Here is a 24,668-nt window from a genome sequence, read left to right on the forward strand (position 1 = left end):
AGCAAGGATTCCCTACCGTATTACTTATGATAGAGGCCGGGGAATAAGTAAGATACTCAGAAACAGGGACTGGTTTTGGACATTTTTAGCACATCAGATAGAATATAGGTCATAAAAATATTTTTCAATCATACATTAGTTTGCTCACCACCTAAGGTAGTGGGGGGGGGGCGGGGGGGGTGAGACAATACACAAAACTGCATCAGGAAAAGGATTATCAGTGTTATCAGTTATCTAATGAAAATGACATCTGCAAAGAAAAGACCAACAGGTTACAAGTGATTTTCTGCAGATGGTGGGCTATAAATGGCTTGTTGAAGTTCAACTTTTTTTCAAAGAACTTACTATGAAATCACAATGTAATACCTCTGCCCCACTGCATACTCTCCTCCCAACAGCTGCAAACTGCAGTTGCATAAGAAGAGTTGAACACTCTTGACAATTTCCTAGCCTTTTCCTTTAACCACTCTTAAGAACCTCCTGACTTTCTCTCTGCTTACTTTTTTTCCTGCTCTGAGGTCTCAAAGGTTTCAGCCCATCACAGAACCAACATCTACTGCAAAGAACACATGATTTATTAAAGACAACTTGTCATCAACAGCATTGATTCAGAGAACAAAACAGATGAAAAAACAAAAGCAGACTAACATTCTGACCCTTGGAGTGAGACCCGCTGAATTCATTCAGCTCATTCTGTACATGTCCAAAGTCCTGGGGGAGCTTCCAAGTAGGAAGCCTGGGAGTCTCTGGCTCTTGGGGCCTCCCTTGAGAGTCTGGGGTGGGGCAGGGGGAATTGCCAAGGGCAGGTCCTCCCACTGGGGGAGCTCCGTCTAACCTGGGTATGGTCCCTGTGCTCTTTTGACCTTTCTCACAAGGCCAAGGAGAGGGCACTGGACCCAGGTCTGCCAATGAGGCAAATCAGATGCAGTGATTCAAGCAGTATGGTCCAGGAGGGAGGGCAGAGGGACAGGCAAGAGAGAACACACCAGGGTCCTGGGCAGTGTCTGCTGGGTCCCAGGCTGTGGCCCAAGACTCAGGCTCTGAAGGGATCAAGCTGGGAGTGAACTACCAGTCTACAAGTTCTGGGAAGAGGGTGACCAGGCTGCTAGCAAGCAGTGTGTTTCTGCCCCATGCCAGGGTCTTTACACACCAGTTCCCCTTACACTCAGCTCTATTACAGAGCTCAGAGCCCTCCCAGCCAGGATCTCCTGGAAAACCAGGAAGGTCCCAGAGGCAGGGGGAAGAGGATGCTGGTGGCCCTGAAAGGCCAGGAAGACCATGTTTCCACTTTCCGAGCCCTACCCTTCATCCCCAAAACAAGCACTTGCCAATCTGCAATAAATAACCAGGAATCTGAATAAATAGTAAAATCTCCCAAATACTGTGTTGGGAGAGGAGGAGGATAAAGGCAAGTGAAGCATCCACGGGACAGCCTGGCAGGAGCTGCCTGGGGGAAGCTGTTCCCGGCCCTCAGCCCCAAGTCCTGGCTGTCAGACTCAGGGAGACTTTGGGGGGCCCTGCTGGATGGTCTGGGGAGACGAAGAGGACCCAAGCTAATTATCCAGCCTTCCAGATGCAAACCTCCTACCTCCTCGCAGGAGGGAGCGTCCTGGTCAGAACAGGCCCAGGGTGGGAGGAGCCAGCTGTTCTACTCCAATGCACCTGCCTCAGATCCCAGTCAGAGCACAAGACCAGAGAAGGGCCAGCACAGCCTTCAGCTCCCCAGAGAGGGGGGAGACTCCAGGCCGGGACAGGACCCAGGCCTTTGAGCTCAGCCCCGCCCGCCCCCGAGAGGCTCCCTTTGGTCCCACTTGCCCTTAAAGGGACTCGCCTGCCCTGGGCCGGCACCTGGAAACCATGGGAACGACTACACCTCCGGAGAACCTGGATCCCAACCTTAATGCTTTTTTTCCTTTGGGAGAGGACCTTTGAGGAAACCTCTAGAAGACTCAGCTCTCCCTCTCCTCCCTCCCTGGGCAGGAGGGCACTGGCTCTTCACGGGCCAACCGCTCTCAGCAGCTTGGGGTTTCCAAGAATTCCGTGGTGGGGCATGGGTTCAGGGCCCTCAAGTGAGGCACTGTGGACTGGGAGACCTGGGCGCCCAGCGCTGGGGGATGGGAGCAGGCTGCAAAGGCCAAGGCTGACCTCCAAGAGCTCTGCTGAGCCAGACTCTTCATTCTGTATCCAGGGTTCTGAGCCAACATTGAGGAGAGGGGAGGGGAAGGGCTGGGGATAAGGCAACCCAAGAGAGAAGGGCAAACAGACAGCAATGGAGACAGCGGCGGACAGATGAGAGCCACACACCTTCCATGAAAGAGTTGGAGGGAGAGAAAGGAAGATGGGGGCAGAGAGGTGACAAGACAAAGAAACAGACGAGAGGGAGATCACCTTCCCCCATACACAGGGACACGGACACAGACTGGAGGAGCAGCTCACGCCGGGGGATAAGACATACACAGCAACCCACAAGCACACACACATACACACATACACTCACTCAGTGGGAAAGGGACAGAAGGTGTGACCTGGGCCTGGCAGCCTCTTAGCTCCTTCACAGTGTCACCTTCTCCATGGAGAAGCCCAGGAAGCACCAACCTCCAGAAGAAGCGGTTTCTGGCTCGTTTGCTGAGCACCTCCCTGACCAGAGCCCAGAAGACGGAGCAGGAGGGCAGGAAGGGAGGGGCAGAGCAGAGGCAGGGAGGGGCCCGCAGTCTGCCCCAGCCCCGGAAAACCACCTCGCGAGCCCCTGCCTTGGCCAGCCCCAGGCCTGGCCCATGAGGGGCCAGGCCAGCCCCTCATGGCCTGGGCAGAGGGTCCAGGGCTGAAAGGTGGGGAAGAGCCCGGGCTCGGTGGTTAGGAAAGAGCGGGGCACAGCAGGCCCCTGACGGGAGGCCAGGGCAAGGCCTGGAGCAGGCCAGTCCGGCATCGGCCCCTCTGGCTGGGACCCCACAGGCTTCTGCATGTCCCAGAAGCCAGGGCACCGGGGTCGGCGGGGGCTTCTCTTCCAAACATGGGCCTTTTGCTGCCAAGCTACTGTGAGTCTTGGAGTTCCTTGGCTTTCTGAAGGACCTGGCAGACGTCTGTGATGGGGTAATCCTGTGTGGGGAAAAGGCCAACAGTAGTATGCCTCTAAAGTCAGCCTGCCCTGCACCACTGCAGTGGACCTGGCACCCAGCTGGACCCCAGGCTAAAGGCCAGGGCCCACAGGATACCAGACACTCCCCATCTGTCCAAACTCTGCAGAGAGCTATTGCTACACCCACTGCAGCACTGACTTAACCAACCCAACCAGTCACCCCAAAAGGTCTCAGCCCCTTCCCCAGGACCGGGACTACCTGCCTCACCTCCCCCCACCTCCTGCCATCGAGCCCTGAGCTCCATGCACGAGCCTGGACCAGGGCCGGACACTGTCTATGCATTCATTCACTGGGTCACCTCAATAGCCCCATGAGGGGTTATGCGAATTTGCCTGTTTTACAGATCGAGTCAGTGAAGTTATTGAATACCAACTCCAGGCCAGGCGCTGGCAAAGCAATTAAGGCTCAGAGAGGTTGCCACTGGGCTTAGGTGACATGACTAGCACAGGAGAACAAAGATGTAAAGCCAAAACTGACTCCTGAGCCCATGTTCTTAACCACTAAGGTCCCCACGCTTCTTCCCCAGGCCGAGCACCATTACCAGTGGGCATTATGACCACATGCTGGGTAATAAGGCTGTTTCTCAGCTATGACTTACTCAGGCAGAGTGCATGGCTCAGAAAAACCAAGTCACTGGCCACACCACACTCAAGGTCAGTGGCCAAACCGGATTCAACCCATATCCAAACCCAGATCTGCCTCAAGGGTCTGGACTCTTCAGCCCTGCTACCTTCTCCTGATCCCGAGGCAGCCTGTCATAGCGGCTGGCATGGGGTGGCCGCCTGTTAAGTGTCTGCCTCATGGCTAAAGACTGAGCCCGAAAAAAAAAAAAAAAAAATGAAGACTGAGCCCGTCCCCCTGAACTCCATTACCTGCAGGAGTCGCATGTTTACAGTAAAGTCCCCTTCCAGCAGCTGCTCCCGAATCAGTCTAGGAAAAACAAGCAACAGAAAGCGCTGGGCCCCGTGACTACTCTGAGAGCAGGCCCACCGGGCCTCCTCCTACCCCTGCCGCACCACCCCAGCAAGTTTGGACTGAGGCTCCCTGAGAATCCCAGAGGCTCAGTCCAGCTTCTTGACAGCAGCCCCTGCCCGCCGCCCCCCACACACACCCCCCAGGGCCACACTCACATGAGCATGGCGCAGCAGACCAGGAGGAGGAAGTCAAAGCGGTTGCGGTCGGCGAAGAGGGAGTCCCAGATCCGGATGACGTCAGGCAGCACGAACTCCTGGGACAGCAGCAGGGTCAGCCAGCGGAAGGCGAAGAACTGGGGCTTGATGTTCTGCTCTTGCTGGGGAGACAGAGGTGTGGGGTGGCTGCGAGAACATGTGTTGGCTAGTGGCCACGGACCACCATGCAGCCCAGCAGGCATGAATTCAGATTAAGCGGCAGGCCCGGCGTGAGCTCCAGGCACGCCGAGGCGGGGATGGCACCGGGCCGCCCAGAGAGCCTCGCTCCGTGAAAGGGGCGACTGCTGCTTGCTGCCAGCCAAGGCTGTCAGATCATCTGATTTTTTTTGAGGGAAGCCAAAAACCAAGACTTTTTTATATGAGCACTTTAGATTTATAAATGATGGCTCAAATTCTTTTAAAACACCACACCGACTGTCACTATGGATTTATGGACAGAGAAACCATTATTGGGCACTTACTGCAAGCCTGGCCTTGTGCGTAATACGCTGAATATCTCACTTATTTACTCCATACAACAACCGCACAAGGCAATTATTCCCAATGGGAACAAGCCCTTTGGTCTGCCACAGTGGATACTACTGACTGAAAAGCCTGTTACAAAACAATAAGCTATAATTCCATACTTGGTTAAAAAGATATGTTTATGTATATTTTCTTGTTCACAAAACTGTTCCTGTTTATAAATAAATACTCTTCTTACTGAAGAGTTCCCTGAAATAAACATGAAATGCCACTCCCAATAATTTTCTTTTTTTGGGCGGGTGCTGCCTGGGTCTTAGGTGCAGTATGTGGAATCTAGTTCCTTGACCAGGGATTGAACCTGTGTCCCCTGCACTGGGAGCACAGTCTTAGCCACTGAACCACCAGGGAAGTCCCTCTAATAATTTTTTAAATGAAGCTCACACTTCCTTTCCAGGAGGACTCTAATAGGCTGAACTCAAAGCACACAGTAAACACCCTGCACCATGCCTGGCACACAGGGCACCATACCCACCTCCCCTCATCCTCCGCCTGCCAGGCTCCAACCACCAGCTGCCCCACCTCCACGTCCCACCTCAGCACCTGGGTCATGGCCCCCTGGCAGCAGCAGGAACTTCTAATCCTCAGACTCAGGCCAGTCCCCACCCTGGGCCTGGCTGGGGTGCTCAGGAGCCTGCTGTCCTCTACCCCTTTCTGTCTGCCCTAACCTGTGTGGCCCTGGGGGTCCTCACCAGCTTCAGGTAGAGTTCCACGTCCTTATCCTTCAGGGTGGAGTACACCTTTTCCATCTTGTAGGTGATGCCACACTGTGAGTCGTCAAGGCTCTTGATGAAGTTGTCCCGGATCTCAGCCATGAGGTTGGTGAAGCAGAAAAAGGTATCTGCCTCAGCATGCTCTGGGAGAGACAGGCAAGGTCAGGGCAGCCGCAAGAGGACGGGCTTGCTCGCAACATACCCCACCTCTCAACTAAGTGAGAGCTCACCCTCAGCTCTGAGCCTCCACCAAGTCACCCCGCCCTGGTCAGACTGTCCCCCTCCGTACCTGCTCTGTCACCACCCTCCACCCCCCACTCTCCAGCCCCAGACCAGACATAGTTTTTTTTTGGCCATGCCAAACAGCTTGCAGGATCTTAGCCAGCATCCTCCTCAGTAAAAGCAACGAGTCCTAGTCACTGGACCACCAGGAATACCCACCTCTTTTTCCTCACAACTCTGACAGCACTGTACACTGACTCTGCAGTTGACTACATGTTCTTCTGCTGATGTTTTAAAAATCATTATTTATTTAAATTCTTTCTTTCAGCTTCCTGTCTATAGATCTCATCCCCTCTACCAGAAATTCGGTTACAAATATGAAGAGATCAGTAAACCGGGGGAGGCACTTCCCTGGTGGTCCAGTGGTTAAGACTCCAGGTTCCCAATGCAGCGGGCCCAGGTTCGATCCCTGTTCAGGGAACTAGGTCCCACATGCCACAACTAAAAGATCCACATGCTGCAACTAAGACCTGGTACAGTCAAATATATATATGTGTGTGTGTATATATATATATATTTTTTAAAGAGATCAGTAAATATGTAACATTCTAGAAAGTTCAAGCCAGAAGAGATCTCAGATGTGATTCAGGCCAACCCCCTTATCCGACACAGAGAGAATGGAGACCCCAAAACAGAGAAGTGAGCGGCACAAGAGCTTGATAAAGCCCATCAGTCCAGCTTTCCTTGGTCCGTTTCTTCAGGAGGCAGCAAGAACGAACGTGAGCGGCCAGGAGCCCACCTGTTTACCTCTCCACTCGCTGCTGGGGTCGGTGGCAAAGGTGTAGTAGAGGGGCCCCACGATCTCGTTCATGCCCTGCACGTAAGCGATGCCGGGGTTGAGCTTGGCGTAGATGAACAGGATCCGCTCTACCACCTCCCAGTGGGCCTCACAGCCGTTGGGCAGCACCACGTACTCGTTCATGGAGGGCACTGGGTTCTTCTGTGGGGAGCTCATCTAGGGGACAAGGGCAGGGGCCTGGTAAGAAGGTGGGAAGCATGACAGACAGCGAGCTGAAACTTAACTTCCATCTCAGGGGCAACCCAGGGCGGAGAGGGATGTGTCCAACGCCTCCGGGAACGAGCAGATGAATCCACAATAGGCAACATTCCGCAAGTCAGAGGGACTGAAATCTAGTAATTTAGTGATAAAAGTCAGAACGATGCTTACCTCTGAGAGAAGGGGTACTGCCTGGGGAGGGGCGTGAAAGAACTTTCTGGATGATGGAAGTGTTCCATGTCCTGATCTGGCCGGCAGTTAACGTAGGTTTATACATGAGAAAATGTTCATCTAGTTGTATACCTAAGGTTTGTGCTTTTCTTGTGTGTAAGTTATAGTTCAATTCAAAAAAAAAAAACAAACTCAAAGTATGTCAACAATAGACAACTGGTAAAGATTCTTGAAGAAGTCAAATGCTGTTGGGGGTGGGGGGAGTGGAGGCCTGCTCCAGCTGAAGTGATTAAAGAAACTCAACATTCCAGTGCAATGCATAAACCCTAACTTGGTGCTGGTTGGGATTTAAAATGACAAAAACATTCTTGGCATAGGGAATTCCCTGGCAGTCCAGTGGATAAGACTCCTTACTCTCACTGCTGTGGACTCAGGTTCAATTCCTGGTCAAGGAACTAAGATCCCACAAGCCATACAGGGTAGCCAAAAAAAAAAAAAATTCTTGATACAACTAGAGGACACCCGAACCGGGATTGGATGTGCGCTGTTATGATGATTTATGGGTAATACTGGCAGATGTGACAATGGTGAGGAGGATGTCCTGATTCTCAGGGGAGGCCTGCTGAAGGACTGAGGGGTCAGGACATCTGCACAGTTTACTCTCTATGCGACACACACACAAACACGGCAAAAGGTTAACAACTGGTGACTTTAGGTGGAAAGTATGAGGGTATGTGCTGTACTCGTCTTTCAACTTTTCTGAATATTTCAAAATCTTCATAAGAAAAAGTAGGAGATGAATGAAGAGATGATCTCGCTAAAAACTTACACAATAGAGCAGAGGACCCATAGGATCCCTTGGAGTTTTGTAAAAGTTCCAATGCCTGGGGTTACCTGTATGAAGGTCACAGGCACAGCCCTGTAGGGTCAGAGTATAATGCTGTCCTGGAAGCCCAGGGTTTTGAGAACTTGAAACGTCCTTTTCCATTGTATATACACATCTATACACATACACATGTGTGTACATGTGCACACACTAAGACGCACGTATCACTAACATTTACCAAGAGGGTTTCATGGGCAAGACAAAGCCCTATAAGCCTTCCTGGTTAATGCCCAAAACAGCCTAGAAGATTCTTTCCACATTAGTTTCAAGATCAGGAAACAGGTTCAGAAACGCTAGGCCACTCATCAGACGTCTCGCATTAAGTGGTGGCATTGGACTTGGACCCAGGCTGGCTCTAGAACCCAGGCCTCAGAGAGTGCCCACTGCTTTCTAAGAATCTGCACAGCCATGACCTCAGTTCACCCTCTTGGCAATTTAAAAGCCAGACAGGGCGGAAATGATGACGCCCAGTATGCAGAAGAAGAAACAAAGGCCCAGGAAGGCAAGCCTGCTGTTGCCTGGGCAGCGTCAGACAGTCAGCTTTAACTCAAACCGCCCAGCCCCTGGACCCAGAGGCCTAGCGATGGAGCCTGTGGTTCGGTTCTCTACCACCAGGACCAGGTCCAAACCTAAAATCGGTTCTCAGCCACCAATTACTGTAGAGAAAGGAATGACAGAAGCCAGGTTCCCGTCTTTCCAGGCAGACAGAACATCAGCAGCCCAGTAGGACGACCACCAACTCAGGCAGCTACGGGTCACTGAGCCAAGCATTTGGCACCTCCTGACGCACCCAGCTCTGCCATGGGCAGGTGGAACCAGGGGATCAGCCAGAACTTCCCAGTCACCCCTGGGAGGAAAGATGGCTGGTCTCCAGGAAACAAAGCCCTGACTGGTCATTCCACCAGCAGGGCAAGTGGGGAGTAGAACTGCTACAGTATCTGTCTCTAGCTTGCTGGGAGTTACAGAGAAGAATTTTTCCATTGTTGGAGGACAGTGAAAAATTTTGAGGAATAAGTCAAAGCTCCAGGTATGAAAGCAGTAGGCTTTAAGGAATAAGGCAATATACCTTTTAGCAATAAGCAGCTTCTCAGAATCACATAAGTCTGCTAGAAGCCTGACATTCCAACACTCAGCATAACTTGACCAGCACAAGACCTACCCTTCCTTTCTCTGAGGTTTCTCAGATCACTCCCTCTTCACCCCAGTCCCCACCCCTACCAACCACAGCACCAGGCGGCCTCTCCACCTCCATTCCTGCCTCTCCCAGGAGAGGCAGCATCCTCCGGCCACCCTTCCCTCGCCGTCTCCCCCATCCAGCTCAGGTTAGACTCCTCCTTTTCTTGAACACACCCTGCTCTCTCCACACATGCCCTCCTCTCCTCCTGGAAGGCCCTTTCCTCTTCATCCTTTGAGCCTCAGCTTAAATGTCACTTCCTCAGGAAAGTCCTCCCTGATGCCCAGATGAGGTCAGGTCCCTGGCCATCACTGTTCCCACTGCACTTCATCACACTTGCAGTTCTTTTTCCAAGCGCCACCTCTACCACAGACCAGAAGTGTGGCCCCTTCACTGCATAGCAGGGCACCCCCCCAGCGCCCCCCCCAGCCCCAGCACTGTGACACCAGCCTGCGAATCTGATTTTCAGAAAGAGCCCGGAGGGGGGTGGGGCGGCACCAAGGCTGCTCGGGGTAACAGTCAGGGCGGATGGTCAGGGGCCCGATGGCCCGTGGCCACTAGTCCCAAGCAGGAAGGAAAAGGCTGTCGCGGGGAGTCCCCGAGGCCCTCAGGTGCCTCTCACATTTGTGACGCCGCTCCGGTTCCGAGCCACCGTCTGGGATTTCAGGGTCGTCTGCTCCACCCGCTTACGAAGGGTCTCGAACTCGTTCTGGGGATCCAGGATGAGGAGGCAGGGGTACTCGGTGGCCCTCTGGAAGAAGGATATGTCTGGACACAGCCTCCTGCAAGGGGGAAGAGGAGAGGACTGTTCCTCAGCGAGAGGGTTTGAGGTGTCTCCTCAGTCCTCTGCTGCCAGGTGACCCAGCCTCCCCAAAGCCTTCTGTGTGTGTTTAAGTTAGTAACATCTTATTTCAAAAGCAATGCAGTCATCATATATGTGTACACACCCATATACCATATGTATGCTTACAAATAGATACACACACACATACTTTTAAGTGTCCTTAGAATCTTAACTCTTCTTTTAAACCACAAACAGCTTTCCATGTCGAAAAGATAATATGTACAAGAGTATGAACTGTTTGTATTGAGGCTAAAAATGGTAAAAGAGGCTTCATTAAGTTATAAGTTATACAATGGAATACTACAGCTGGGGAGATAGATAAACAATCAAGTGGGGAGACAGTCTCTAGAATGTGAAAGTTTTTAAAGTGTTGTGTATCGCGGCTCACACACATTGTCCAGACTTCTTAGCTGAAGCTCACTGCAGACTCACCCTCCGGGAACACTGAACAACGTGCTACAGTCACTACCAGGCTAAGAACCTGTCTGCCCAGATCTGGGTTCAAGTCTTGGTTCCTGACTTAAAACGGGGCGACGAAACACCTTGTGGGTAGAGGCTCCCCAATGCCAGCCTGAGAGTGAAGGCGGCAAGAGACCCACTCTCCCCGCTGGCTGAGCACCCCGGGCTGGGGTCCCACCGGGCCTGTCTGGGAGGCGGGGGGGCCTGGGCACAGTGAGCACGGGGGAAGGGCAGCCCCGGGCGGCAAAGAGCTGGTAACACAGCTGACAAGCAGCGGGGGCAGAAAGGGAGGCGGACGGACAGACTCTAGAACCCGAGTTCTGACCACCGGGCCACTGCAGACAGGCCCCCCCCAGCTCCTCACCCAGCCACGTGGGAGAGTCACCGGCTGCCGGGCTCACCCACCCCGCAGGCCAGCACAGCCCGCTGGCCACACTTCCCTACCAAGAGGAACAGCGCGCGCACACAGTATAGCTCACAATTTGGAAAAAAAACCACTTTTCTGACCCTGTCACTCCTCTGCTTAAACCCTTTGGGAGACCGCCCCATGTCCCTGGGACCGAGTCCAAGGCCTGACCCCCGCCTGCCTCCGGTGGGGCCTCAGGCACACTGGCCTTCGCAGCGCTCCTTGGACGGCCCAGCTCTGAAGGCGCTCAGGACCTCCCCTGGGAGGCACCACAGCCCCCCTTCCCCAAACCCCCAGGCTCCGCAGAATCTCAGCTGCTTCCTCAGGCGAGACGTCCCAACTGCCCTGAAGCACCCTGAACTCTGCCTTCAGAGCAGTCACCACAAATGTTAGTGACACGGAAGATACATTTTCTTGAACACCTTGTCTTTACATCTTCCCCCTCAGCTTCTAAGTTCCTTAAGGAAGGAGAGCCTCCCTGTCTGTCTATTCCATGCTCAACCCCCCAGCCTGGCACATAGCAGGGCCTCCCAATTTGCTGAAGGAAGGAGCAGATGAATCCATAGGTGCCTGGGCTACAAGTGAAATTACGGCAGGGAGAGAGGAGAGCTGGGCACTCAGGCCACCGCCAGCACCCCGCACCCCTGCACCTTGCCAGGCCTGCTGTGCCTATGGCCGGACTCAGCTCCCCAGCAGTTCCTCAGACACCTCCCTGTGGGCCGGGGCTGGGCTGCAAAAGGGCAGAAGCAGCAGAAAACCCCCAGAAGCCCCAGGGCCAGCTCCCCGCTCCAGAGCCCTGCTCACCGGACATCTTTGTCGATCTGCAGCAGCACCTCGTTGTCCCTGAAGTATGTGTTCCACCGGCTGTCGGGGTTGGGGTTCAGAGGCTGTGGGGGAAAATAAGCCGCTCTATCCTTGGCCAGCTGGGACCCCAGGGGCAGACCCCAGTCTCGGGGGCCTGAGCAGTAGCCCCGAACCAGCATTCCCAGCAGAGACGCAGCTACGGCTGAGATGGCCTGCGAACTGGTCGAGCGGCAGCACAGGCCCCCCTCCACAGCCTCCCAAACCTCCATCCTCGTCCACATCCCACAAACAAGCCCCAGGTCAGCTCCGGGCACTTCCCTGCTCAGCAGGGACTCTGCCCTTCCCTGTCCACGGCTCCAGAACGCTGAGTGTAACAGGTGCTCACTAAATGCTTGCTGAGTGAATGAACACTGCATCATGAGGTCTCTTCGAATCTAATTCATCAATACTCTGAGTTACCAATTCCAGTCCTGAGAGGATCAGTCTGGGTCTAATCCATCTCCACTTCCCAACTGCGAAGCACCAGGGAGAAGTTGGGTATTTGCAGATAGAATGAGGCTTCCTCTGGGCTGCAGAAATGCAATTTACCCTCACCCCGGCCCTGCTCTGACTCCCTTCAGCTACAGTATCACAGAAGCTTCCTGGAGGAAGGGGGCTGAGAAGCCAACGTGCAGAGGACTAGGCTCAGCACTGCACACACAGCACCCCTGGATCCCAGTCATCCCAGCGGTCTTAACTGGGCCTGGAGACTGGGGAGGGCACGGAGACTCAACAGCCTTTGGCGGCTGAGAAGCCAAACGCAGAAACGAGGTGCTGGGGGGGTGGGGGGTAAAAGGAACTAGGATCAGCGGCACCTGGCCTCTGGGCTGAGGGACCTCGCCCACCCCAAAGCCCACAGCTCTCCCCCACCCCACTCTGTAGCCTCAGTCCCCACTGCGGGCCCCGTACTCACATGGTCCTCAAAGGTCACATCCTCCCTGGACACGCCCATGTTGGCCTTGGCGATGCCAGGCTGGATGATCATTTCCCTCAGGAACTGAGAATACAGCTCCCTGGAGGAGAGGAGAGGAGAGAGGGATGAGCCCAGAGCAGTGCAGCAACAGGAAGTGGGTTGGACTCACACCACCTGCTCTGCCCAATACAAAGGCCCTCCCGCCATCCCTGTGTGTCAGGGTCTCACCTCTGCTTGGCCAGGATGGAGGTCCATGAGGCTCTCTCCAAAGGGAGGTAGTTCAAGAGAATCTGTACACAGAGAGAGAAAAGCAAAGCTCTGGCGACTCCCCCGGCCCAACCCCTGAAGGAGACGGAGGCTGACAGGCCTCAAGGAAAACGCCTGATAAAGCCCAGAGAAGGCAGGACGGGCTAGGTAAAACCCAGGAACGCAGGCACGGGCTGGGTAGCCTCCCCTCTTCTCCCCACTGGCTTCCTCGTCCTTTATCCTGAAGCAGCCCTTTCTATTGCTTTCCCTCCCACAGACTCTCCCAAATGATGATAAAACCTTGTGCTCAAAGGGGTTGGGAAGCAGGACACTGGGCTTCTGCTCCCACCTCAGCAAAAAGGTTTAGGCAAAGCATAGCCTTTTACTGTCCCAATCAGCATCGCTTCCACTGAGCTGTCTGGATCAGGAAGCAGAGGGCTTTGCTGGCATCACAAAGCATTCCAGCCCCAGGGGAATCCCCGAGGGGATGCCAAGAGAAACAGAAAACCCAGAACTTCCCAAAAAGCTTCCTGGGACAAGCAAGGAAAGGCAGAAAATAGGAAGAAGGGGCCAGGGGTGGGGACAGCCCATGCAGGAACCCAGGGACTCTCGGCAGAGCAGAAGCCCCACCCCAGGCACACCCACCTTCCAGCAGAGGCACCGCAGTCCGCCCTCACAGGGGATGCCTGTGGACACAGCAGGCAAAGGTCACGCCCCCGCAGAGTCCCAGAGCCCCCCAGCCCTCCACCTCAGAGCCAGTCGGCAGGGAGTGGAGCGGGCAAGAAGTACTTCCTCAAGAATCGTTTGCTACCAGAAAGACTGCTAGACGATGCTAATCCTATGTCTCTCTCTCTGTGACCCCTGTCCAGAATGTTCTTTTGAGGATGACAGCTTCTGACCTTTGATATTTCTTCCTCAGAGCAGCCTTGACCAACCACACCACCTCTTCCCAAATAAAGTCAGGGCCCTTGACATAAACAATAATGGCTCCATCACATCTCCTTCATGGCATCCCTTGCAAATGGGAATGTATGATATAATTTGTATATTTATTTAACATCTGTAACCCCTAACACTGGGGAAAGCCCTAGAAAGATGAGGACCAAATCTGTCTTGCTGTTCCACTACCTAGCCCAGGGCAGGTATTCCATAAGTATCTGTGGAATATAAACTAAGCTCTGAATGCTCAGTGTTTTGTGTCTTACAGACTTAAAATTTCACTTCATCCTTATTATAGCCCTAGTAAGTAAGGAAAATCAGCATCACTGTCCCCATCTTACAGATAAAGAAACTCATCTATAAAGACAGAGCAATCAAGGACTCCAACACAGGTCAGCCCAGCTTGTAACCACTGCCGCAGACTGCCTCCCCTGGGGCCTGACAAATTCTTTAGCTCAGCACAGATCCCAGAAACCCCTCAAGATCTTCAGGGCCTAAATATCACTCCTGAATAGAAAGATGAACTTCTCCTGAAATACTGTCAGGACGCTCGCTAAAGCAGCTGTTGCTACAGTCTCCCTAGCTACCATTAACAGTAGCTAGTGTCCTCACCTCAGAATCTGCATGGGGATGCAAGGGGCAACTCAAGCGTCCTTGCTGACAAAGTTCCAAGGGCAGAGCAGTCACAAGAAGCTACCAGAACACCCTGGGGTATTTTTAAAGACATGCAAGAGTCTCTGTCTTGAAAAGTTAGCCAGTCCAGGGAGGGCAAAGTCAAAAACTGCTGGGGTTCAGCTCCTTAAAGTGAGTGACTCAAGGCTGGAATTTTACAATGAACCAAAGTTCAGTGTTACCTGAGTTGGCTTTTGATCCTAAGCCATGGAGAGAATGAGGAACCTCTCCGTAGCTAACCAAATTCTACAACACAGGAAGCCTGCTAAGGAATGAGGAAAGACCTTTCCTCTGTTCAAGTCTCCCCTCTGCCCTCCAGTTACTCCCAGGAAGCAATCAGCATCACTTGTAGGCCAATGAGCACCTGGTCTAAGGTCTGTGTGTGCATGCATGTGCACTTAGTCACTAAGTCATGTCCAAATCTTTGCAACCCAGTGGACTGCAGCCCACCAGGCTCTTCTGTCCATGTGATTCTCCAGGCATGAATACTGAGTTGCCATTTCCTCCTCCAGGGCATCTTTTCAACCCAGGGATCAAACTCGCGTCTCTTGCACTGCAGGCGAATTCGTTACCACTGAGCCCCTAGGGAAGCCCAGTCTAAGGCCTACAGTCATGCTAACCCAGAGCACCCCTGCTCTGTGAACCCAGCCCGGGGCAGCCCTGGTTGTTCAGCTCCACACAATCTGGAGAAGTTCCCAAAAGGCAGGCCGGTCCCCAGAACTGGCCAGGTGTGGCCTTGGCTCGCTGCCCCTCCGTCTTTATCACAAGGCTGCTCCAGGAAAACCCTGAAAATGGAGGATTGGCTCTTACCACTAAAACTGAGTTCCCGAAGCTTTTCCAAGGCAATTGTGGGCTCCTTCAGGACATCCTGGAAATCTGCAATCCTAGAAGGAGGGAGACAGAGGCAAATGACACACAAACCCCAAGATGACAGGCTTAGCGACCCCTCCTAAAGCCCACAGCTTCCTTACACCCCCTGTCTCCAACCTGTTCCTCCCTCCCCCTCAGGACACAAAGATGCAAAGCACAGGCAAAACCCTGGCTAAAGGGCAGCTTTGAAGAATTACAGATCACTTTTTCCTCTAAGTCCAGAAATCTGTAGATACTCTTGTCTAAAGGTTCTCAAATGAGCACCATGAAATCAGACACATTCTAACATTTACTGAGGCGGCATTTACTGGCCACTTCCTGCTGACCAAGTCCAAACCAGACAGTCTATCTGAACTCCAAAAACGCTTAGAATCAGGAGTAATCTGATCTGTGGACAAGGACCTGTGTAATCTGCATCCAGCATTCCAAGCTCAAAAATAAAACCATTAGAAGACCTCTGGGGCTGCGGGCAGGCAAGGACAAAAGGTTTAAAAACTGGAGGAAAAGTGAAGAATGAGCAAAATTAGCCAACGCTGCAGGATTTGGCCCCGGGGGGTGGGGGTGGGGGGAAGAGACTGGAGAATCTAGGTTTTCTAGCATTTCTAATAAGAAAAGGGGACGTGGGAGAGGAAGCATTTGGATAGAGAAGGGTACTGGGGGCAAAGGGTTAACAAGGGGGTAGAAAAAGGGTGGGGGGTGCATCCGGATCGGGCATCAAAGCCCTAGAAGAGGAAGACACCAGGGGGAAGGATCCAGGGTGCGGGGGAGAAAGAGAGAAGCGGCAACACCGAGGGGCAGGAGAGATGTTCCCGTTCCGTGCCCCCACTCAGGCCCACAGCAAAGAGGCTGAAAAGTGGGCGCCCAAAACCTTCAGCCCGGGGAGGGGTAGGGGGGCGGCGAGGGGGGAAGTCCCGATTCCTAGCCACATTCGCTCGCTCCCCCACCCCCGCAGGTCAAAAGGGACAGCATGGCCACCAGTGGCCTGGCTGGTCGGCCCCGGTGCCTCCTCACCGGCTCTTGTGCAGACTCGACATGGTGTTGACTTCCGGATCTCCCCCCTGCTGCCGCCGCCGCCTCCTCCTCCTCCTCCTCCTCCGCCGCCGCCGCCGCCGCCCCTCAGGGACGCGGGGCGCTGGGCAAAGGCCTCCGACCGGAAACTCAGCCGCAGGCGCGCACGTTCCGCACTGCCCCTCCCCGCCCCGTTCACGCGCCACCCCTGCTCCCTGCCACCGTCTGACGGCCCGGCAGGGTGGGCGGGGCGAGAGGACGCCAGGAACGAGGCCCCGCCTCTGCTCCACCCACCCCCCGCCCCGCAGCACCCACCTCTACCTAGTGCGTCAAGTTTGAGGACGCGCAGGTGACCGGCGCAGACCGTGCGCACCGAGGCGTCTGTCTTGCCCTTGTCTGGAGGTTAGGAGGGGCAAACTTCCGAGTACGCAAACACACCTGTCACCTGGTCCTCTTCCTTACGGGTTCCACACCTGCAGTGAGCTGCTGAGCTGTCGTTTCAAGGATGTCCTGGTGATGGTTTAGTGGTGAAGTCGTGTCCGACTCTTGTGATCCCATGGACTGTAGGTAGCCCACCCGGCCTGCTCTGTCTGTGGGATTTCCCAGGCAAGAATACTGGTGTGGGTTGCCATCTTCTGCATCGGGGATGTAGAACCCAAGCCCCTCGCTAAGCTATACAGGCCTCCCTGGCTGGTCTTTTCACTGCTGAGCCCCCGACGCCTATAGGAGTGGTCACACTGAACAGATGGTTCAGTAAATGCCGAACGGAAGAGCAGGACCAAAATTCAGTGATCCCTTGATTTTTGGATTTCATGAATATGATATTTACCATAATATCAGAACAACAGAAAAACAAAATTTCAGGATCCTTCCCAAGAAAAAAGTTGGCAGCCATACATATGCGTATTTATGTGCTAATTGTCCTTATTTTTTAATGTCTCCACAGATCGGTGAAAACTTTGTCACTGGACTGTATTCTCTTGAAATCTCCTCCAGCTCTCAGCTGCTGCCCAACAAGACTTCACTGCCCCATGGGCCAGGCACACAGACATCTGTTCCTTTATTCACTCACCACACAGTTTCCGCTCCCACTGTGTGCTAGGTACTGTACTAAAGGGCTCCGCACAGTACAAAGGTTACATTCCTTTACATGAAATGTAAGAAATGAATAATGGGGAGGGAGGTGGGAGGGGGGTTCAGGATGGGGAACACATGTAAATCCATGGCTGATTCATGTCAATGTATGGCAAAAACCACTACAATATTGTAAAGTTATTAGCCTCCAACTAATAAAAATAAATGAAAAAAAAAAAAAAGAAATGTTGACTTAATTGCTGGTGGCTCAAACGGTAAAAAAAGATTCGCCCGAGAGACCCAGGTTCAATCCCTAGGTTGGGAAGATCCCCTGGAGAAGGGAATGGTTACCAACTCCAGTATTCTGGCCTGGAGAATTCCATGGACAGAGGAGCCTGGTGGGCTACAGTCCACGGGATCAAAAAGAATCAGACACAACTGAGCAACTAACATTTTCACTTTTTAAAATATGACTTAGTTGCACAACAGAAATTTTTTTTTTCCAGATAAAAAGAATACCAGACAGCCCTTTGAAAGTTTGATTAGGAAGACCACGTAAAACACAAGCCATGTGTTAAGAAAAATAGACCATTGGCTGTCATTTGGAGGAAAAACAAAGGGTCTACTCCTATCTAATATCTGACTGAAAATAAATTCTAAATGAATTAAAGCTCTATAAGGGCAAAAACCTATGGGATTGAAAGAAAAATATATAGAAAAAATATTTATAATCTTGGAGAAGGAAGACAGAAGGCCCAGAAGCTATGAAAGATAAGACAGATGTATAACTACATAAAATTTTCAGTCTCTAACTTCCCTGGTGATCCAGTGATTGGGAATCTGCCTGCTAATGCAGGGGACATGGGTTCAGTCCCTGGTCTGGAAGGATTCCATATTCCTTGCGGCAATTAAGCCCATGTGGGGCAACTACTGAAGCCCGAGTGTTCTCTTCAACAAGATAAGCCCCACAATGAGAAGCCTGTGAACTGAAATTAGAGAGTAGCCCCCTACTTGCTCCATGGGGTCGCAAAGAGTTGGACAGGACTAAGTGACTTTCACTTTCACTTTCCCCTACTTGCTGCAACTAGAGAAAGTCCATGCACAGCAAGGAAGACCCAGCAAAGCCAAAACTAAATGAATTAATTTCAGTCTCTTAATGATAAAGTAAAAGACAAACATCAATATGGAAAAATATGTGCAGCTCTTATGATAAAGTGTTAATCTTCCTAACATATACAGAGTTCTTAAATCAACAAGAAAAAGAAACACCCCAAAAGGGAAAAACAATCATTCATTCAAGAAATGTACTCAGTGCCCCTGATGTGCCAGGTATGTCCTAGGTATTAGGGATTTAGTAATGAATAAAAGACAAAATCCCTTCCTTCAAAGCATTGAGGTTTTAGTGAAGGGAGTTAGATGTTAAATAGAGTAAAGAAGTAAACTGAATGGTATGTCAGATGGTGATAAATTCCTACAGGGGAAAATAAAGCAGGAGTAGGTAGTGGGATGGACATGAGTTTGAGTAAGCTTCAGGAGTTGGTGATGGACAGAGGAATCTGGTGTGCTGCAGTCCATGGGGTCGCAAAGAGTTGGACACGACTGAGAGACTTAACTGAACTGAGGTAGTGGGAGGGGGCTGTGATTTTACACAGTGGGGTCAGGAAAACTGCTCTGAGGTGACGTCCAAGCAAACATCTGAAGGGGGTAAGGCAGCAGAGTTTATGAAGCAGGCACTTCAAAGAAGAAAGAAAGATGTCTTGCCGATTTCTGAAAAGACACTGAATTGGACTCATACTCAGGAATACAAATCGAACAACCATTATCGCACCACTTGGACTCGGAAGAGTCATTAGTATTTATTACACCCACCATCACCAGGGTGTGGAGAAACAGACCTCTCTCAAACAGCTTTCAAAAGACTTGATGTGATACAGCTTTTTCACAGTCATTCGACAAGCACTAATACCATTTTTTAAACTTTTTATTTTATTGGCTGTGCTGGATCTTCATTGCTGCACAAGGGCTTTCTCTAGCTGTGGAGCGCAGGGGCTGCTCTCCAGTTGCAGAGTGCAGTGCAGGCTTCTTGTTGCAGTGGCTTCTCTTGTCACCGACCACACTACCGCACGTGGGCTGGGTCGCTGTGGCTCCCAGGCTCTAGAACACAGGCTCAGAAGCTGTGGCACACGGGCTTAGTTGCTCCACAGCATGTGGAATCGTTCTGGAGCAAGGATCAAACCAGTGTCCCTTGCATTGGAAAGCAGATTCTTCACCATTGGATCACCAGAGAAGCCCCGATTTTTTTTAACTTTTTATATTGAAGTATTATAGGTTTTCCCTCAGTGATTTTTCTTTTTTTTTTTCCTTGGCCACACCACAAGGCTTGCAGAATTTCAGTTTCCTGAGCAGGGATGGAACCTGAGCCTCTTCACTGAAAGTGCGGGAGTCCTAACCCCTGGACCACCAGGGAATTAATACAGTTTTACCAGCTTCTGGATATAATCATCTGTAAACGACTCATATTTAAAGTGTACACTTCTATTGGCTTAGACATATGTGAAACCACAATCAAAATAATTAACACACCCACCACCCCCAAAGGATTTCTCCTGCTCTTTTCTATCTCCTCACTTCCTCCCTACCTCCATGCCCAGGCAACCACTGATCTGCTTTCTGTCACTATAGATTAGTTTGAGATTTCTAGACTTAATTTTTTTATCTGGCTCTTTTCCACTCAGCATAATTACTTCAAGATTCGTGCATGTTGTAGCATGTATCAACACTTTTCATTGCCATAGATTCCATTACTAGATGAATCAACCATAGTTTATCCATTCATCTGGGTTGAACATTTGGGTTATTTCCAGCCACTATCAACACTGATGCAAAAAGTCTTTTTGTGTGCACATACTTTCTTTTCCCTTAGACTGGAATGACTGGATAAATTTAAAATTTTTACACCGCTAAACCATTTTCCAAAATGGCTATAGCCATTTTATAGCCACTCCAGAAGTGTGTGCGAGTTTCTCTTGTACCATCTCCTCAACCCTGGTGGCGCAGATGATAAAGAATTCCCCTGCGATCCAGGAGACCTGGGTTCGATCCCTGGGTTGGGAAAATCCTCTGGAGGAGGGCATGACAACCCACTCCAGTATTCTTGCCTGGAGAATCCCCATGGACAGAGGAGCCTGGTGGGCTACAGTCCACGGGGTCGCAAAGAGTCAGACACAACAGCGACTAAGCGTGCGTGCACACATGTGCACACACACACACACACACATCTCCTCACCAGCACTTAGTGTAGTCGGTCTTTATCTTAGACATTCTAGTAGGCGCATAAAAAGTGAAGTGAAGGTGTTCCTCACTCAGTCATGTCCAACTCTCTTCTACCCCATAGACTGTAGACCACCCCCAAGCCCCCAGGCTCCTCTGTCCATGGAATCCTCCAGGCAAGAATACTGGAGTGGGTAGCCATTCCCTTCTCCAGGGCATCTTCCCCACCCAAGGGTGGAATCCAGATCTCCCACATTGCAGGCAGATTCTTTACCATCTGAGCCATCAGGAAAGCCCTATGGTATTTTACTGATATTCTAATATGCATTTCAATACAGATTAATCATGTTGAACATCTTTTCATGTGTTTTCCATCTACATATCTTCTTTGGGGAAGTTATCTGTTCAAATCTATTAAAATTTTCCCATTTTTTTCTATTGAATTGCTTATGTCCTTGTTGAAATTGAGTTTGGGGAACCTTTTAGATATTCTGGATGAATATATTTTATTTTTAATTGTGGCAAAATGAACATAAAATTACCATCTTAATCATTTTAAGGTACAATTCAGTAGTGTTAAGTACACTCAATATTGTTGTGGATCTAGTCTCCAGAATTCTTTTCATCTTGCAAAACTGAAACTCTATACCCACTAAACAACTCCCCATTCTCCCTCCTCCAGCCTCTAGCAACCTCCATTCTATTTCTGTCTCTATGAATTTGACTACTCTAGGTACCTCACGTAAGTGAGATAATAAGAGTATTTATCCTTTTTGTGACTGGCTTATTTTGTTTAGTATAATGTCCAAAAGGTTCATCCATGTTTCAGCATGAGTCAGAATTTACTTCCTTTTAAAGGCTGAATAATATTTCATGTTTTGTTTATCCACTCATCCATCAGTGGACACTTGGGTTGCTTCCACTTTTGGGCTACTAAAAATAATGCTGCTGTGAACATGGGTGTACAAATATTTCTTCAAGACCCTGTTTTCAATGCTTTGGGGTATATACCCAAAAGGTAAATTGCTGGGCCATATGGCAATCCGACTCTTAATTTTTTTAGAAACTACCATACTGTTTTCCATAATGTCTACACCCATTTACATTTTTACCAAAAGTGCACGTTTCAGTTTCTCCACATCTTCACCAACACATTCTTTTCTATTTTTATGATCATAGTCATCTTAATGGGTATGACAAGGTACATCTTTTCATTTTTTAATTAACTTTTTTCCTATTTTTTGGTTGTGCTGGGAGGCATTTGAGATCTTAGTTCCCCACCAGAAATCAAATCCATGTCCCCTGTAGAGAAATTGTGGTGTCTTAACCACTGAACCATCAGGGAAGTCTCCATCTGTCTTTTTAAAATGTGTGATTTGTAGATATTTTCTTGTGGTTTGTGGCTTGCCTTTATAGGCTCTTTTGTTTTTTTTTAAGAGCATTATTTCCTAATTTTGATAAAGTCTGAACAATCTTTGATGTCATATCCCTCAATCTTTTACCTATTCTGATATCACAAAGATTTTTCTCCTACAGTTTATAGTTTTAGGTTCTATTGTTGGGGCCAGTGTGAAGAAGGCAGGAAAGACTCCATCTTGAAGCCTGTCATCCATCTTAAAGACAAGATGTGAACTGGGCCTGAACCTTGCCCGAGAGTGAGGAAACCATTGCTAGTGAAAACCAGGTCTCCTGGAGACTTCCCTTCCTACAGATGACAAAGGGAGATTTTGTCAGGCTGACGTCAGGCTGCCCCTGTTAGATTAACCATGGAGACATCCCCCCTTGATGTATAATCATTGGTCCCCCCCTTTAACCTTAATTGTTTCTTCTCCTAGCACCTACTTGTTGTAAAACTCAGTCATATACAACAAAAAGGTTGCTAAAATGTAACCAGTCACATAGTAGGGGGTATAAAACTGGGCCTCTCAGAAACATCAGGGTCCTTGTTGGGAACTGATTCCCCTTGGAACCGCTGGCGTAATAAACTGTACTCCACTGTCCTGAGTGTCCTTTGAGGTGTTTGTGACTCTGGATTCCACAACACTATATTTAGATCTGTGATCCATCTTGAATTAATTTTTGTAAATAGTGTGAGGTATGTATCAAAGTTCATTTATTTTCATATGAATATCTAATTGTTGAAGCACCGTTTGTTGAAAAGGTTATCTTTTTTCCAACTGAATCAAAATCAATCATATACTTGCAGGACTTATTTCTGGACTTTCTGTTGCATTACACTGATCGCCTTGTCTATCTTTTTAGCCTCACAACACTACTTAAGTATCTCTGTAAGCCTTAGAGCTCTACACTGTAGCCCTATAACTCTGTAGCTCTATAACGTCTTAAAGTTAAGTAGTGTTAAGTCCATCAACTCTGTTCCCTTTTTAAAGGTTATTCTGGCTTTTGCTCTTGATAATTTGCGTTGTATAGGAACTTCAGAGTCTGCTTGTCAATTTCTCAAAAACAAAATCTGCTGGGATTTTGGTTGGGACTTTTGAAACTACAGATCAATTTGGAAAAAAGTGATATCCTAACATTACTGAACCATCTGATCCATGAACATAAAACATGTCTCAATTTATTTGGGTTTCCCTGGTGGCTCAGTGGTAAGGAATCTGTCTGCCAATACAGGAGACCCGGGTTTGATCCCTGAGTCGGGAAGATCCCCTGGAGAAGGAAATGGCAACCCACTCCAGTATTCTTGCCTGGATAATTCCATGGACAGAGGAGCCTGGTGGACTACAGTCCATGCAATGGCAAGAGTGGGACACACCTTAGTGACTAAACAACAACAGCCATTTATTCGGGTCTTTAGTTTCGTTCAGCCATGTTTTGTAGTTTTCAGTGTATAGGTCTTACACAAAATTGGTCAGATTTATTCTGCATGTGTGGTAAGTCGCCTTAGTCATGTCTGACTCTTTGCGACCCCATGGACTGTAGCCCACCAGGCTCCTCTGACCATGGGATTCTCCAGGCAAGAATACTGGAGTGTGTTGCCATGCCCTCCTCCAGGGGATTTTCCTGATCCAACAATTGAACTTGCCTCTTATTTATGTCTCCTGCATTGGCAGGCAGGTTATTTACCACTAGCGCCACCTGGGAAGCTCAGATTTATTCCTGAAAGTGAAAGTCACTCAGTCACGTCCAGCTCTTTGCAACCCCATGGACTATGCAGTCCATGGAATTCTCCAGGCCAGAATAGTGAAGTGAGTAGCCTTTCCCTTCTCCAGGGGGTCTTCGCAACCCAGGGATCCCGCATTGCGGGAGGATTCTTTATCAGCTAGGCCACCAGGGAAGCCCAAGAATACTAGAGTGGATAGCCTATCCCTTCTCCAGTGGATCTTCCCCCCACAGGAATCAAACCAGGGTCTCCTGAATTGCAGGTGGATTCTTTACCAACTGAGCTATCAGGGAAGTCCTAGGTAATTCTAGGTATTTTCTGATGCTATCATAAATGGTATTTTTTTAAATTTCAAACTATCTGATACTGGAATACAGAAACCAAACTGCTTTTGGTTTATTATTTATAATGATAAAATTAATTTCAAATAATACATTATTTATTGCTTTTCTTGACTCGTATCCTGAAATCTTGCTGAACCCCATCATTAGTTTGAGAAGCTTTTTTGTAGGTTCCACAGAACTTTCTATACAGACAGATGATTATATTAGGTTCCTAGGATTTATGTAACAAATTACCACAAACTCTATAGCAGTTTATTCTGCTAAGAATACAATTTATTCTGTATTTATTCTGCTGAAAATTCTGTTAAAATATTTGTATCTATATTCACAAAGGATATTGGGCTGTAGTTTTATACTCATCATGTCTTTATCTTTGGTATCAGAGTAATGATGGCCTCATGAAATGAGTAGGAATGTCTTCCCTTGTCTTCAGTTTTATAGAAGTTGTATAGAGTTGGAATCATGTGGTATTATTTACTGCTTAAATGTATGGTAGAATTTATGGGAGATTTTTTTGTCAACCAAATTCCACCAATAAGAAAACTGTGCAATTACTGGAATACAATGCAACTATTCAAAAGAACTAA

At 49.8% G+C, this 24,668-nt stretch overlaps 1 protein-coding gene across 2 annotated transcripts; it reads right to left on the reverse strand.

Moving 5' to 3' along the window:
* Positions 1-554: 554 nt before the first annotated feature.
* Positions 555-16,443, reverse strand: TBC1D13 (TBC1 domain family member 13). 2 transcript variants are annotated; one of them, XM_043916678.1, is made up of 12 exons: positions 16,276-16,443; positions 15,205-15,278; positions 13,429-13,469; positions 12,766-12,827; positions 12,538-12,637; positions 11,586-11,668; positions 9,695-9,854; positions 6,592-6,799; positions 5,542-5,705; positions 4,268-4,428; positions 4,010-4,067; positions 555-3,096 (listed from the first exon to the last, which is right to left on the reverse strand). In XM_043916678.1, exons 1-12 carry the CDS (start codon positions 16,296-16,298, stop codon positions 3,031-3,033), a joined length of 1,200 nt encoding a protein of 399 aa, XP_043772613.1. In that variant the 5' UTR covers positions 16,299-16,443; the 3' UTR covers positions 555-3,030. The 2 variants fall into 2 exon arrangements, with proteins under 2 accessions (XP_043772613.1, XP_043772614.1); XM_043916679.1 differs by lacking the exon at positions 13,429-13,469 and having other exon boundaries at positions 16,276-16,342.
* Positions 16,444-24,668: the final 8,225 nt, after the last annotated feature.

The sequence above is a fragment of the Cervus elaphus genome, chromosome 11 (genome assembly GCF_910594005.1).
Source record: "Cervus elaphus chromosome 11, mCerEla1.1, whole genome shotgun sequence".
Lineage (NCBI taxonomy): Eukaryota > Metazoa > Chordata > Mammalia > Artiodactyla > Cervidae > Cervus > Cervus elaphus.

Bases quoted from the DNA above. Each gene is read 5' to 3' on its own strand.
- TBC1D13 (XM_043916678.1), bottom strand. From the start codon at position 16,298: ATGTCGAGTCTGCACAAGAGCCG. The intron at 6,800-9,694 runs GTGAGAGGCACC...CTTGTCCCCTAG, and splicing joins ACCGGAGCGGCGTCACAAAT to ATGAGCTCCCCACAGAAGAA. The intron at 4,429-5,541 runs GTGAGGACCCCC...CTGTCTCCCCAG, and splicing joins TGGAACTCTACCTGAAGCTG to CAAGAGCAGAACATCAAGCC.